Source organism: Salmo salar, chromosome ssa10, assembly GCF_905237065.1.
Source record: "Salmo salar chromosome ssa10, Ssal_v3.1, whole genome shotgun sequence".
Taxonomy (NCBI): Eukaryota; Metazoa; Chordata; class Actinopteri; order Salmoniformes; family Salmonidae; genus Salmo; species Salmo salar.
In genome coordinates, this window is record NC_059451.1 from 117,129,306 (window position 1) to 117,144,853 (window position 15,548).

Sequence of the window (15,548 nt, forward strand, 5' to 3'; positions counted from 1 at the left end):
CATGTCTAATCGACGGGTTTGTCGGTGGAAACAAGATGGCGGCTCTGACAAGATGTCAAAATTAACCCTCATCGAGCGTTTTGTTCGCGACCTGCATGTATTTCATGCACCATGAAGACCAGGAAGATGTTCTACAGTAGGGATTGACGAAGCCACGACCGTTACTAAAGTCAGCGTGATGTGCGAGAGCTATGCCCGCTCGCTGCTGCGTGTGTCCGTGGCGCAGATCTGCCAAGCGTTGGGCTGGGATGCAGTGCAGCTCACCGCCTGCGACCTGCTTTCCGATGTTCTGCACAGATATATCCAGCAGTTGGCCAGGGGTTGTCATCGATATTCGGAGCTCTGTAAGTACTGTATTTCTGATATGTCTACTTGAAGTGAAAGTGATCTGGCTAGGTATTGAGTCACGTTGTTTATTCCCGGCTCTGTGACCAGCGCTCCCTCCAACCGAGGCCTAACGTTAGCCCTAATAATATACATTTTTAGTAAAGATATCCAAGCTGCTAACCAACTATGTTAGTTAGCCACATAATGTAATCAATGACCAGACTTAGTTATGTTTGCGAGTATACATTTTCTACGTATTGCGTTTATGTAGCTGTTTAGTTAGCTAAATTGTGCATGTTTTGGCCATGTGTATTTGTGTTTCTCTAAAACCGGTCATGCTGTATCCGACATGGTTAGCTCAGATGTCAACACAGGGGAGTGTTCAACATGGCAGAGAAGGAAAACAGTGTGTTATGTCATTTAGAATGGCTTTTAAGAAAATACTGTCCTATAAATGTTGTAGGTTTGTCAATAATTGCACGTCTTTCTCCTGGGGATGAAATTACAGAAAATCGAACTATTTGCAGAAGACATAACAGCTAATGGTTTAGGATATCTTCCTTTTGGCTCAATCAAACCATGATTTAAGAAAGAGGATGATCTGTATGACAAAGGAAATACTGTATGCAGACAAGTCCTGGTATGATATGATCCTTGTTGTCCATTCAGTCTCACCCCTTGGGTTTGACCCTTAGGAAGATGCATGTAAAAGAAGACCTTTCGTTGTGATGTCTCATGCATTCTCCTGTCTGTTCCTAGATGGGAGAACAGACCCAGTGCTGGATGACGTAGGCCAGGCATTTAGGCTGCTGGGGGTGAGTCTATCTGAGCTGGAGGACTATGTCCACAACCTGGAGCCCGTAGGGTTCGCCCAGCAGACGCCCCTCTTCCCCCTCAGCAAGAACAACGTGCTGCAGTTCCCTCAGCCTGGAGTGGGGGTCCGGGGGAACGCAGAGGAGAGGAAGGACTACATTCCAGATTATATGCCACCCTTGGTCTCACTACAGGAAGGTAAGGCTGTAGCATAGTGTTTGTGTTACACAACTTACCTCTATGGAGAACAGCTGTGCATGGAGAATGTTGTGAGATAGGGAGTGATGGGGACAGTATGCTTCTGTATTTGTGTGTTTATGGGGTTTTGTCAAACAGATAATGTTTTTATCTTTGACCTTTAATTCAATGCCAATCCGACCCTGGAAGATTGAGTGATTTGATTTAACTCAGTATTATCTCTCTCAACTGCAGAAGAGGAGGAAGCCCTGGCTGACATGGGCACCTCTGCCGAGGCCATGCAGGTCCCGCTGGATGATACCGACGAGGGTATGGATGATGACGAGGCGGTGAACGATGAGAACCACCCTGTGAAGAGACACCTGGACAGCCCCGACGCCGCCATGGGTATGATGCCGACCTCCAAGAGGCCTCGCATGCACCCTGGCTTCAGCCCCGACTGGAGCATGGAGCCCAGGGAGCCCCTCACCTCCCTCAACCCTCAGCGTGTTCCTCCAGGCATGATGGCCTCCCACTCTCACGAAAGCCTGGGTTCAATGTCTCTGTCCCCTGAGATACCTGGGCCTCCAACGTCGTTCAGACCCCAGCCGGTGACCCCCGGGAGACACTCAGATCATAAGTCACATGGCAGTCAAGGCCGCAAAGGGCCCAAAGGCTCATCCCCCGGCAGGCCACGGACTAAGTCCCCCAAGGGGGTCAACGCTGGTGGGGCTATGTCAGGCAGCCCCATCCGCTCGCCCAAATCTTCCAAGGAAAGGAAAAAGTCCCCTGGCCGGACCAAGAGCCCTAAAAGTCCCAAGAGCCCCAAGATAGGCTCTGGAGCCAAGTCTGGGTCTCACCCCCAGGGCAAGTCGGAGGCTCAGGTCCTTGGCCTACAGAGGCTGCCCCTGTCAGCCCTCAGTGAGAGGATGGGGAAGGAGAATATCCACGTGCAAAGCCTGGAGGACCACGAGCTTGCAGGTTTCGTCTCAGGTAAACTCGTCGAACCTGGCACCGACAACGCCGATATTGATGACTCCATCGACACTGTGATCGCCAGGGCATGCGCCGAGCGGGAGCCTGACCCCTTCGCCTTCTCGTCGGGCTGCGAGTCGGAGAACGATGGCTTCTCTCCCCGGAGGCTCACTATCATGGAGCCAGGAGGAATGCCTAAGCTCTCACTGGGAGCCAACAGCATGGCTAAAGACCTGTCCACGCCACTACACCTCAACGCAGGTGGCGGCCCTGGGAACTGGACCATGGACGACTCCATCAACGAGGTCATACGCAAGGTAAACCAGCGGGATCCCTCGGCAGGACAACCCCAGGAGGAATCGTACCTCTCCTCAGCGTCCGCCTCACCCCCGACGCCAGAGCCCCTCCTCAAGATGTACGAGGAGAAGAACAAGCTTGTCTCCTCGGCTGACATCAAGAAGAAACTGAAGAAGGAGCTCAAGACAAAGATGAAGAAGAAGGAGAAAGGAGAGAAACCGAAAGATAAAGAGAGGGATAAGGGGAAGATGAAAGAGAAGAACAAGGATAAGAACAGGGACAAGAGCAAAGATTCTTTCTCTAAAGAGTCCAAGATGCCATGGAAGGACTTTGGAAACAAGGATGAACTCAGGGAACACTTCCAGGGTCAGATGCCAGGGTTTGGCAGTCCGGATGGCTCCATGATCAAGATCAAGTCCCGTGCTGGAGGGGATGGCAGCGGCAAGAAGGAGAAGGACAAACACAAAGACAAGAAGAAGGACAAGGAGAAGAGCAAGAAGGACAAAGACAAGCGGGAGAAGGGCAAGGACAGACAGAAGATATCCTCCCTCACCCCGTTCAGTTTGGGTGACATGCCTGTCCCGTTCAGCCCGTTGACGTGTCTCCGCATCCCCTCGATGTTGCCCCCTCTTCCCCCCATCCTCCAGGACAAAGATGTGAAGAGCAAAGAGAAGGACAAGAAGAAAGACAAGAAGGAGAAGAAGAAGAAGAAGGATAAAGACAAGGAGAAGGAAAAGGAGGGGAAAAGGAGAAAGAGAGAAAAAGATGAGAAGAAGAAAGAGAAGGAGAAGCGAGAGAAGGAAAAAGAGAAGATCAGACTAGAAAAGGTAACTTGTCTTTTCCGAGTATTGGTTTGTAGTGTAGCGTTTTATAAAATATTAGTGAAGCATCTTACACGCACACAATAAAACGTTGCTCCTTCTTCTTTTTCCACTTTTCCAGGTGAGGGTGGAGACTCCAGTGACTGTCCCGTCTCCTGTCATCCCCAGGCTGACCCTGAGGGTGGGGGCTGGACAGGACAAAATGTAAGTTTCTCAATTCAAGTCAATACAACTTTAATAGTCCATTTAAAGTTAATTCAGAAAGTATTAAGACCCCTTGACTTACCCCAAAATACAGGTAAATCTAAGTAATAAATGGATTAAGAATTTATATACATATATGTCAGAGCGGCATTGGACAGTACCAGTCAAAAGTTTGGACACACCTAGTCATTCATTCAAGGGTTTTTCTTTATTTTTACGGTTTTCTACATTGTAGAATAATAGTGAAGACATCAAAACTATGAAATAACACAAATGGAATTATGTAGTAACCAAAAATGTGTTAAACAAATCAAAATATATTTTAGATTCTTCAAAGTAGCCACCCTTTGCCTTGATGACAGCTTTGCACATTCTTGGCATTCTCTCAACCAGCTTCACCTGGAATGCTTTTCCAACAGTCTTGAAGGAGTTCCCACATATGCTGAGCACTACAAAGGGAAACCCAGCCGCGAGCTGCCCAGTGACGCGAGCCTACCAGATGAGCTAAATGCCTGTTATGCTCGCTTCGAGACAAGCAACACTGAAGTATGGATGAGAGCAACAGCTGTTCCGGACGACTGTGTGATCACTCTCTCCGTAGCCAATGTGAGCGAGACCTTTAAGCAGGTCTACATTCACAAAACCGCAGGGCCAGACGGAATACCAGGACGAACACTACTCAAAGCATGCGCGGACCAACTGGCAAGTGTCTTCACTGACATTTTCAACCTCTCCCTGGCTGAGTCTGTAATACCTACATGTTTCAAACAGACCACCATAGTCCCTGTTCCCAAGAAAGCAAAGGTAACCTGCTTAGATGATTACTGCCCCGTAGCAGAGTCTTTTTGTAGCAGACTCTTTTCGACTACTGCCCCGTAGCACTTTTTTATTTAACTAGGCAAGTCAGTTAAGAACAAATTCTTATTTTCAATGACAGCCTAGGAACAGTGGGTTTAACTGCCTTGTTCAGGGGCAGAACAACAGATTTGTTTTACCTTTTCAGCTCGGGGATTTGATCTTGCAACGTTTCGGTTATTAGTCCAGCGCTCTAACCACTAGGCTACCTGCCGCCCCATTTACGTCGGTAGCCATGAAGTGTTTTGAAAGGCTGGTCATGGCTCACATCAACACCATCATGCCGGAAACCCTAGACCCATGCCAATTAACATACCGCCCCAACTAATCCACAGATGTTGCAATCTCAATTGCACTCCACACTGTCCTTTCCCACCTGGACAAAAGGAACACCTACGTGAGAATTCTGTTCATTGACTACAGATCAGCGTTGGACACCATAGTGCCCACAAAGCTCATCACTAAGCTAAGGACCCTAGCTGGTAAGGGTAGGCAACTACACATTTGTCACGCTGATCCTCAACACTGGGGCCCCTCAGGGGTGCGTGCTTAGTCCCCTCATGTACTCCCTGTTCACCCACGACTATGTGGCCAAGCACAACTCCAACACCATCATTAAGTTTGCTGACGACACAACAGTGTCGGCCTGATCACCGACAACGATGAGACAGCCCAAAGGGAGGAGGTCAGAGACGACAACAACCTCTCCCTCAATGTGAGCAAGACAAAGGAGCTGATCGTGGACTACAGGAAAAGGAGGGCTGAACAGGCCCCTATTAATATCGACTGGGCTGAAGTGGAGCAGGTCGAGAGTTTCAAGTTCCTTGGTGTCCACATCACCAGCGAACTATCATGATCCAAACACACCAAGACAGTCGTGAAAAGGGCACGACAACACCTTTTCCCCCTCAGGAGACTGAAAAGATTTGGCATGGGTCCTGAGATCCTCAAAAGGTTCTACAGCTGCACCATCGAGAGCATCCTGATCGGTTGCATCAATGCCTGGTATAGCAACTGCTCAGCATCTGACCGTAAGGCGCAACAGAGGGTAGTGCGTATGGCCCAGTCCATCACTGGGGCCAAGCTTTCTGACATACAGGACCTATATAATAGGCGGTGTCAGAGGAAGGCCCAAAAAATTGTCTAAGACTCCAGTCATCCAAAATAGACTGTTCTCTCTGCAACCGCACGACAAGCGGTACCGGATCGCAAAGTCTAGGAACCAAAAGGCTCCTTAACAGCTTCTACCCCCATGCCATCAGACTGCTGAACAATTAATTAAATGGCCACCCGGACTATTTACATTGACCCCCCCACCCTTTGTTTTTACACTGCTGCTACTCACTGTTTATTATCTATGCATAGTCACTTTAGAAATTACCTCGACTAACCTGTACCCCCGCACATTGACTCGGTACCCCCAGTATATAGCCTCATTACTAACCTGTACCCCCGCACATTGACTCGGTACCCCCAGTATATAGCCTCATTACTAACCTGTACCCCCGCACATTGACTCGGTACCCCCAGTATATAGCCTCATTACTAACCTGTACCCTCGCTCATTGACTCGGTACCCCCAGTATATAGCCTCATTACTAACCTGTACCCCCGCACATTGACTCGGTACCCCCAGTATATAGCCTCATTACTAACCTGTACCCCCGCACATTGACTCGGTACCCCCAGTATATAGCCTCATTACTAACCTGTACCCCCGCACATTGACTCGGTACCCCCAGTATATAGCCTCATTACTAACCTGTACCCTCGCACATTGACTCTGTACCCCCAGTATATAGCCTCATTATTGTTATATTATTTTCTTGTTACTTTTTTACTTTGGTTTTTGTAAAAAAAACAAACACTTTTAGTTTATTTTGTAAATATTTTCTTAGCTTTGTTTCTTAAACTGCATTGTTGGTTAAGGGCTTGTAAGTAAGTATTTCACGGTAAAGTCTACCTACACCTGTTGTATTCGGTGCATGAACTTGTTGGCTTCTTTTCCTTCACTCTGTGGTCCAACTTATCCTAAACCATCTCAATTGGGTTGAACTCAGGTGATTGTGGAGGCCAGGTCATCGCTGCAGAATGCTGTGGTAGCCATGCTGGTTAAGTGTGCCTTGAATTCTAAATAAATCACCAGCAAGCACCATCACACCTCCTCCATGCTTCACGGTGGCAACCACACATATGGAGATCATGTGTTCACCTACTCGGCGTCTACAAAGACACAGCGGTTGGAACCAAAAATCTCAAATTTGGACTCATCAGAGCAAAGGACAGATATCCACCGTCTAATGTCCATTGCTCGTGTTTCTTGGCAAGTCTCCTCTTATCGGTGTCCTTTAGCAGTGGTTTCTTTGCAGCAATTCGACCATGAAGGCCTGATTCACGCAGTCTCCTCTGAACAGTTGATGTTGAAATGTCTCTTACTTGAACTCTGTGAAGCATTTATTTGGGGTGAAATCTGAAGCTGGTAACTAATGAACTTATCCTCTGCAGCAGAGGTAACTCTGGGTCTTCCATTCCTGTGGCGGTCCTCATGAGGGCCAGTTTCATCATAGTGCTTGATGGTTTTTGCGACGGCACTTGAAGAAACTTTCAAAGTTCTTGAAATGTTCCGTATTGACTGACCTTCATGTCTTAAAGTAATGATGGACTGTTGTTTCTCTTTGCTTATTTGAGCTGTTCTTGCCATAATATGGACTTGGTCTGTTACCAAATAAAGCTATCTTCTGTCTACCACCCCTACCTTGTTACAACACGACTGATTGGCTCAAATGCATTTAAAAGCCAAGAAATTCCACAAATTAACTTTTAAGAAGGCACACGTGTTAATTGAAATGTATTCCAGGTGACTACCTCATGAAGCTGTTTGAGAGAATGCCAAGTGTGTGCAAAGCTGTCATCAAGGCAAAGGGTGACTAATTTGAAGAATCTCAAATATAACATTTATTTTGATTTGTTTAACTCTTTTGGTTACTACATGATTCCATATGTGTTATTTCATAGTTTTGATGTCTTCACTATTATTCTACAATGTAAAAATAAAGAAAACCCTTGAATGAGTAGGTGTGGCCAAACTATTGACTGGTGTATGTAGGTAAATCTGTTTTATGTGGCGCTATTTCTATGCTTCCCGTACGTAAGTCACGTTTTTGTGTCTTTTTACTTTTGATTTTGTACACCAGCTTCAAACATTTGAAAATACAATATCTTTGGTTATTGAAAATAGATTTCACAGCGGTTTAGATGGTACAATGATTATCTACACTATACATTGCTTGTTTTGTCACACATTGAAATTAAGCGCATTATTAGAATTTTAGTAACAAGGAAATGCTGAGCAATTTCTACATATTGCACCTTTTTAACTTAATTTGGCTGTGGCATTCAGCTGCATAAAACATGTATAGCACACACTGACGCAGGAATAATTCTACATAGATGTAGAAAACAAGTGCTGTGGCTGGTCCTATGTGGTTCAGGGCCTGATTCATTTTGACCCGCATGAAGTCATTTCTCATTGGCTCTGTTCTGATGTCTCCTCTCTCTCTCGTCTTCCCTCTTTTTCTCTCTCTCTTTCTGCCTATCTCCAGAGTTATCAGCAAGGTGGTCGTGAATTCCGAGCCGCCGCCACCGCCTAAGATGCCAGCTCCCAAGACCCCCGCCACCAAATTTGGACCCGGCAATCGCCTTCAGCTGCCGCCACCTCCTCCCATCCTCCCTCCAATACCCTCGTTGGCATCTCCTGCATCCCATCTTCCCCCTGACAGCCCTCCCCCTGCCATGCTGTCCCCCGCATCCTCCGGCAAAACATGTGTACGCAGCGTGGTCACTGAAACTGTCAAGACATATGTGGTGAGTGCCACCCCACTTTATTACTCATGTATCTCTCCTGACTATTCTGTCTTCCTGAGGGACCCCCTTAATCACTCATATACATCTCATTTATTTATTTATTATTTATTTCACCTTTATTTAACCAGGTAGGCCAGTTGAGAACAAGTTCTCATTTACAACTGCGACCTGGCCAAGATAAAGCAAAGCAGTGCGACACAAACAACAACACACAGTTACACATGGAATATACAAACATACAGTCAATAACACAATAGAAAAAAAAATATATATATACAGTGTGTGCAAATGTAGTAAGATTAGGGAGGTAAGGCAATAAATAGGCCATGGTGGCGAAATAATTCAAACTTAGCAATGAAACACTGGAGTGATAGATGTGTAGAAGATGAATGTGCAAGTAGAGATACTGGGGTGCAAAGGAGAAAAAAATATATATATATATGAGGTAGTTGGATGGTCTATTTACAGGTGCAATGATCGGTAAGCTACTCTGACAGCTGATGCTTAAAGTTAGTGAGCGAGATATGAGTTTCCAGCTCCATGTCTTTCTACTCCTATGTGTTTGAAATATGTTTTTATTGAAGAAGCACAACTGCAGCATACATAGTCTTGAGCATGTTCTCCATTGCTCTGGATAGTAACAGGTAATAGATATACACTGACTATACCAAACATTAGGAACACCTCACTAATATCGAGTTGCTCCCCCTTTAGCCCTCAGAACAGCCTCAATTCGTCGGGTCATGGATTCTACAAGGTGATGAAAGCGTTCCACAGGGATGCTGGCTCAAGTTGACTCCAATGTTTCCCACAGTTTTGTCAAGTTGGCTGGATGTCCTTTGGGTGATGGACCATTCTTAATACACACGGGAAACTGTTGAGCAGTGTTGCAGTTCTTGACACAAATTGCCTGGCACTTACTACCATACCCCGTTCAAAGGCACTTAAATCTTTTGTTTTGCCCATTCACCCTCTGAATGTCACACTCACAATCCATGTCTCAATTGTCTCAAGGCTTAAAAATCATTCTTAACCTGTCTCCTCCCCTTCATCTACACGGATTGAACTGGATTTAACAAGTCACATCAATAAGGGATCATAACTTTCACCTGAATTCACCTAGGAAAGAGCAGATGTTCTTAATGTTTGGTACACTGTGTACATAGGCATACATAATAAACACGTTTGTTTTATGTGATGCATTGTTCTTATTGTACTCCTGAGTGTCTTGTTGCTGACGTTGTTTTCCCTGTAGGTCTGTGATCAGTGAGGAACCCAGATATTCTACTCCTGAGTGTCTTGTTGCTGACGTTGTTTTCCCTGTAGGTCTGTGATCAGTGGGGAACCCAGATATTCTACTCCTGAGTGTCTTGTTGCTGACGTTGTTTTCCCTGTAGGTCTGTGATCAGTGGGGAAACAAGGTCTGGATCTGTCCAGGCTGTAACAAGCCTGACGACGGTAGTCCCATGATTGGGTGTGATGACTGTGATGACTGGTACCACTGGTAAGAGAGAGGTTTGGATTCATTAATCCAGCCATTAATTCATTTATTTGTTAATTGGTTTGTTCATTCATCCATTGATTAATTGATTCATTTGTTTATTCATTAATTCGTTTACTGTAGAACCATAGTGAGGAACATTGACTAGTTACTGCTGTAGAACCATAGTGAGGAACATTGACTAGTTACTGCTGTAGAACCATAGTGAGGAACATTGACCAGTTACTGCTGTAGAACCATAGTGAGGAACATTGACTAGTTACTGCTGTAGAACTACAGTGAGGAACATTGACTAGTTACTGCTGTAGAACCATAGTGAGGAACATTGACTAGTTACTGCTGTAGAACCATAGTGAGGAACATTGACTAGTTACTGCTGTAGAACCATAGTGAGGAACATTGACTAGTTACTGCTGTAGAACCATAGTGAGGAACATTGACTAGTTACTGCTGTAGAACCATAGTGAGGAACATTGACCAGTTACTGCTGTAGAACCATAGTGAGGAACATTGACTAGTTACTGCTGTAGAACTACAGTGAGGAACATTGACTAGTTACTGCTGTAGAACCATAGTGAGGAACATTGACTAGTTACTGCTGTAGAACCATAGTGAGGAACATTGACTAGTTACTGCTGTAGAACCATAGTGAGGAACATTGACTAGTTACTGCTGTAGAACCATAGTGAGGAACATTGACTAGTTACTGCTGTAGAACTACAGTGAGGAACATTGACTAGTTACTGCTGTAGAACCATAGTGAGGAACATTGACTAGTTATTGCTGTAGAACCATAGTGAGGAACGTTGACTAGTTGGAACCTAAAGAATACAACTTATGCTACGCTGTGGAAAGCTGATCTACTCTTACTGTGTATCTCTTTTTGATCATTCCATCTTCCCTCCTTTTTATCACTCACTGATTCTCCCCCCAGGCCTTGTGTCGGGATGGTCTCGGCTCCTCCCGAGGACCAACAGTGGTTCTGTGTGAAGTGTGCCGGCAAGAAAAAGGACAAAAAACACAAGAAGAGGAAACACAAAGTGCATTGAGAGAGACTATGCAAAACAAAGGTCACTTTGGATTTAGGACTGTTCATTTGCTGGACTGACTGCTTCTTCAAGCCATCCTCTTGGAACACTCCTGGCACTGCTGTAAACAAAGAAAGAAAGAAAGAAAGAAAGGTGGAAAAACATGACAGATGAGACATTCACACCTCCTGATGACTTTAGTGAATGACATGATGAGCTAATGATATGATAGCGCCCGTGTATGACTGTAGGAAACAAAGAAATACAGACTCTTTAACCAGCACATGTCCAACCGCCGTTCTGTGTTCCATGGTTACAGAAGGGAGGGGAAGGAAGCGTAGTAAAGTGTTTTGGGGAGGGGGGTGCTTTTAAGCCTGCGTCCTGGTTCTCTACCCTTCTGTCTGTGGGCACTAGCACTCCACATCATGGATATCTACCCAAGTGTGCACTTGCACAGTCCCTTTCATGGATTGAACAATCTCCTGGAGTGTGCACTTGCAAGTGCACACTTGGGTAGATAATCGGGACGCAGCCTCTGTTGATGTGAGAGCCCAGCGTTCAGGAAGGAATGTTCAGGTGCTCCGATGTCGTCACGGAGATCATGCTTTTCAATCATCATGGCTTCAAACAGATAATTGTTGAGTTCAATGTTGTCAAAGAGAACAGGGTATAGAGAGAAGTCTACATTCATCCATCCCCATATTGTTCTTGTTGTTTCCTTAGTATTGTCATAGCCTGGTCCCAGATCTGTGTGTGCTCTCTTGCCAATTCCGATGGCTATTGTCTTGAGTTGGAGACAGCTAGTGAAGCTAAACCTTTTAATGTGGCTCTATACTCCAGCATTTTGGATTTGAGATCAAATATTTTATATGCGGTGACTACAGAATGTCCTGTTTTATTTGAGGGTATTTTCATACATCTGTTTTACCGTTTTAGAAATGAATGCACTTTATGTATCTAGTCTGCCTATTTGAATTTCGACAAATTCACTTATAGTGTATTACATTTTAGTCAAAAGTTGACTATTTGTTCCCATATTTCTAGCACACAATAACTACATAAAGCTTGTGACGCTACAAGCGAGTTGGATTCAATAGCAGTTTGTTTTGGCTGTGTTTCTGATTATGTTGTCCAATAGAAATCTATGGTAAATAACATATTGTGTCAATTTGGAGTCAATTTTATTGTAAATAAGAATAGAATATTTTACATTAATGTGGATGCTACCATGATTACGGGTTAATCATGACTGAGTCGTGAATAATGAGTGAGAAAGTTATATTCACAAACATCATGCCCCCAAAACATGCTAACCTCTAACCATTAACAAAAACAGGTTAGCATTTTTATAAGGTGTTATGATATTTATATATGCCTCTAACTTTCTCACTCATCATTATTCACGATTCATTCAGGACTATCTGTAATCATGGTAGTATCCACATTAATGTAAAACATTCTATTGTTATTTACAATAAAAGAGACTCCAAAATTACACAGCGTTGTTTACCATTAATTTAATTTCTATTGGACACAACATAACACAAACAAAACAAACTGCAAATGCATCCAACCAGTGTGTAGAGTCAGAAGGTTGATGTAGTCATTGTGTGCTAGGAATATGGGACCAAATACTAAACTTTTGACTAAATGTAACACACTATAAGTTAATTTGTTCAAATACTGTACTTGTAATGACAACTTCAAATGGGGGGACTAAATGCATAAAGTGCTTAGATTTCTAAAGAGTAAAACAGATTTATGAAAATACCCTCAAATAAAAAGTGACATTCTCTACTGTCGCCTCAAACATTTGATCTCAAATCCAAAATGCTGGAGTATAGAGCCAAATTTAAAAGTTTTAGCTTCCCTGTCCAAATAAATACGTAGGGGATTGTATATAGAGGTGACTGCCTTTGTGTGTAAATACCAACTTCCAACCAAGCCACATGCATTTTGTTCTTAGGACTTTTATTCTAATTTGTTAAATCCATTTTCAGATTATTGGTTTTTAACTTGAATGATTTTCTGTAATTTATGTATATATATTTTTTTTTAAATGAAAGTTTGTATTTTTATTTTTCATATAGATTGGGAGACAATCAGTTATACAGTAGCTGTGCTCGTTGTAAAGGTATCTAATTTTGCGGATATTTCATATATTAAAGCCTAACAGTCTGTTAACTACACATAAATGTCATTGCCATCCTAAAAAATGGAAAGAGTAGTTGGTCATCATCTGTACCCAAGTTCTCTGTACGCATCTGTCCTTGTCATGATTCAGGTTGATATCCCACTTCTATCTTCCATCGTACATTTTCTTTTACATTGATTGTTCTGTGTGCAATCCTCACCCTTTTTCCCTAAAATACTTTTTTTTTTTCATTTATTTTGTTTTGATGCATTTAATTCATGAAATACAGTGGAAATATTTTAACAAAACCGAAGTTGAATTTGTTAAATGAATCTGAAATGTTTGGATAAAGAAGCAGTGTGTCATTTTTGCTGTCATTTGGATTTGAATTGTCTGAGGAGTATGGAGTCATAGAGCCCAAAATAAGTAGTTTCCTCTCCCTTGTCCACAGTCCCCTTCCATAAGGAGTTGGCAAGAGATTAAACAGACCGGCACACAGAAGTATTGTGTATAATATTCAAGAAACGGCTCATGTAGAATTTAGCACAGAGCGTTTACGTAGAGCCTAAAGCCTAGTGTAAACTTTACTTAAAGTTGGCAGGTAAAATGCTTTATTATTTGCTGAAGACATGTATGATCCTTCATGTCTTTATAAGACTTAAAAATCCTAGTGTAGGTAGAATGTTTAACAAGTAATGTCTTCCTGGTGTGGTAATACACAGTATTTAGTCCATTTAAAGGTGTCAGGCACTATGCAGCACAGTTACATGTTCCATTACACAGCAATTCTTCAAATTCAACATTTCTCCATATGACCACATGGTGTCATTCTTAATGCAGGTACTGGCAGGTTTCTTCACATGCCACGACGTTGAGAGTGGAGCTCTTATCCAATGTTGGATTCTGGGGCGTGAAGAAGTGGAATTAATTTTGTGCACAGAATGCTGTAGAAACCATGTAGATCGTCTCTGAGGAATAGTTTGACCCCGAGCTGACAAGGTAAAAATGTGTCGTTCTACCCAGTGTTCCCCTGGCGCCGTGGATGTCGATGTAAGGCAGCCCCCCTGAACCTCTCTGATTCACAGGGGTTGGGTTAAATGTGGAAGACACATTTCAGTTGAATAAATTCAGTTGTACAACTGACTAGGTATCACCTTTTCACTTTCTGCAATTTGAACTGTAATGAAAGTCCAGTAGCTTTTATAGTGTCTGTCTTCTAGCCCACATGATGCAACGAACCACAGGTGCCATGGGATTACAATAGACGAGTAAATTGATTTTCTGATTGGACCATAATGAGGCCTATATCATGCAGGGGACTATTTTATTGCTACCCATCTGTCTGTAGGTAAAAATGGCATGTTCTCTTAGCAATGTTTGATTTTAAAAAAGAAAAGAAAAAATGATATATATCTATTTTTGTGCTATCTTGCCAAATCCTATGGTCCTTCACTTCAGAGGTCAAATAACTAGACACGGCAACCCAGTGAATAGGAACTGGGTTCTTGTTTTGCCGTCTTTAATAGGATGAATAGGATGCATGTTAATGTTACATTTCGCTCTCCAGATCTCTCATCCTTTTATGTACAGAATATAACAGTACCTGTGCCAATAATAGGAATAGCAACACCATGCAAGCAGCGAAATCATCACCATAGTAACAGGCAGTATTTTTTTATCTCATTTCTCTCCACGAGTTAGGAGGCAATTGGTTTGTAAGTTGCATCGTGATGACTTTTAAAACCAGAATCTGTAATCTGTACTCCAATGTGTCTAGAATATATTATTAATTGAAACAACCATTGAATAGCTGTAACCATTGCAGATTGCACCTTTAAGGAGATACCTACACTATTACTTTCTTCTGTCTGTCTCTCTGCCTGTCTGTCTGTCTGTGTCTCTCTCTGCCTGTCTCTCTCTCTGTCTGTCTGTCTGTCAGTTTGCCTGTTTGCCTGTCTGTCTGTCTGTCAGTCTGTATGCCTGTTTGCCTGTCTGTCTGCCTGCCTGTCTGTCTGTCTCTCTGCCTGTCTGTATGCCTGCCTGTCTGTCTGTCAGTCTGTATGCCTGTTTGCCTGTCTGTCTGTCTGTTTGCCTGTTTGTCTGTCTGTCTGTCTGTGTTTGTCTGTTTGTCTGTCTGTCTCTGTCAGTCTGTATGCCTGCCTGCCTGTCTCTCTGTCTGTCTGTCTGTCTCTCTGCCTGTCTGTCTGTTTGTCTGTTTGCCTGTTTGCCTGTTTGCCTTTCTGTCTGTCTCTCTGTCAGTCTATATGCCTGTCTGTCTGTCTGTCTGTCTGTCAGTCTGTATGCCTGTCTCTCTGTCAGTCAGTCTGTCTGTCTGCCTGCCTGTCTGTATGACTGCCTGTCTGTATGCTTGTCTGTCTGTCTGTCTGTCTGTCTGTCTGTCTGTCTGTCTGTCTGTCTGTCTGTCTGTCACAACCTGGTACATCTCATGCTGGGGGTTTCATTTTGGTCTATTTTAGGCTGCTTGAGTCAGATGATGTGGGCTCCAAATCTTGTTGAAATCTTCACAGTAAATTGAAATATTTGGCCAGGCA

The 15,548-nt window shown here is 43.6% G+C and overlaps 1 protein-coding gene across 2 annotated transcripts; it reads left to right on the plus strand.

Annotated features, from left to right (window-relative positions):
- Positions 1 to 9: 9 nt before the first annotated feature.
- Positions 10 to 13,361, plus strand: LOC106561664 (transcription initiation factor TFIID subunit 3). 2 transcript variants are annotated; one of them, XM_045688477.1, is made up of 7 exons: positions 10 to 344; positions 1,087 to 1,338; positions 1,573 to 3,416; positions 3,532 to 3,614; positions 8,072 to 8,333; positions 9,731 to 9,837; positions 10,769 to 13,361. In XM_045688477.1, the coding sequence occupies exons 1-7, from the start codon at positions 179 to 181 to the stop codon at positions 10,881 to 10,883; spliced, it is 2,829 nt and encodes a 942-aa protein (XP_045544433.1). In that variant the 5' UTR covers positions 10 to 178; the 3' UTR covers positions 10,884 to 13,361. The 2 variants fall into 2 exon arrangements, with proteins under 2 accessions (XP_045544433.1, XP_045544434.1); XM_045688478.1 differs by lacking the exons at positions 9,731 to 9,837; positions 10,769 to 13,361 and adding an exon at positions 4,034 to 4,418.
- Positions 13,362 to 15,548: the final 2,187 nt, after the last annotated feature.

Bases quoted from the DNA above. Each gene is read 5' to 3' on its own strand.
- LOC106561664 (XM_045688477.1), top strand. From the start codon at position 179: ATGTGCGAGAGCTATGCCCGCTCGCTGCTGCGTGTGTCCGTGGCGCAG. The intron at 3,417-3,531 runs GTAACTTGTCTT...CCACTTTTCCAG, and splicing joins AGAAGATCAGACTAGAAAAG to GTGAGGGTGGAGACTCCAGT. The intron at 9,838-10,768 runs GTAAGAGAGAGG...TTCTCCCCCCAG, and splicing joins TGTGATGACTGGTACCACTG to GCCTTGTGTCGGGATGGTCT.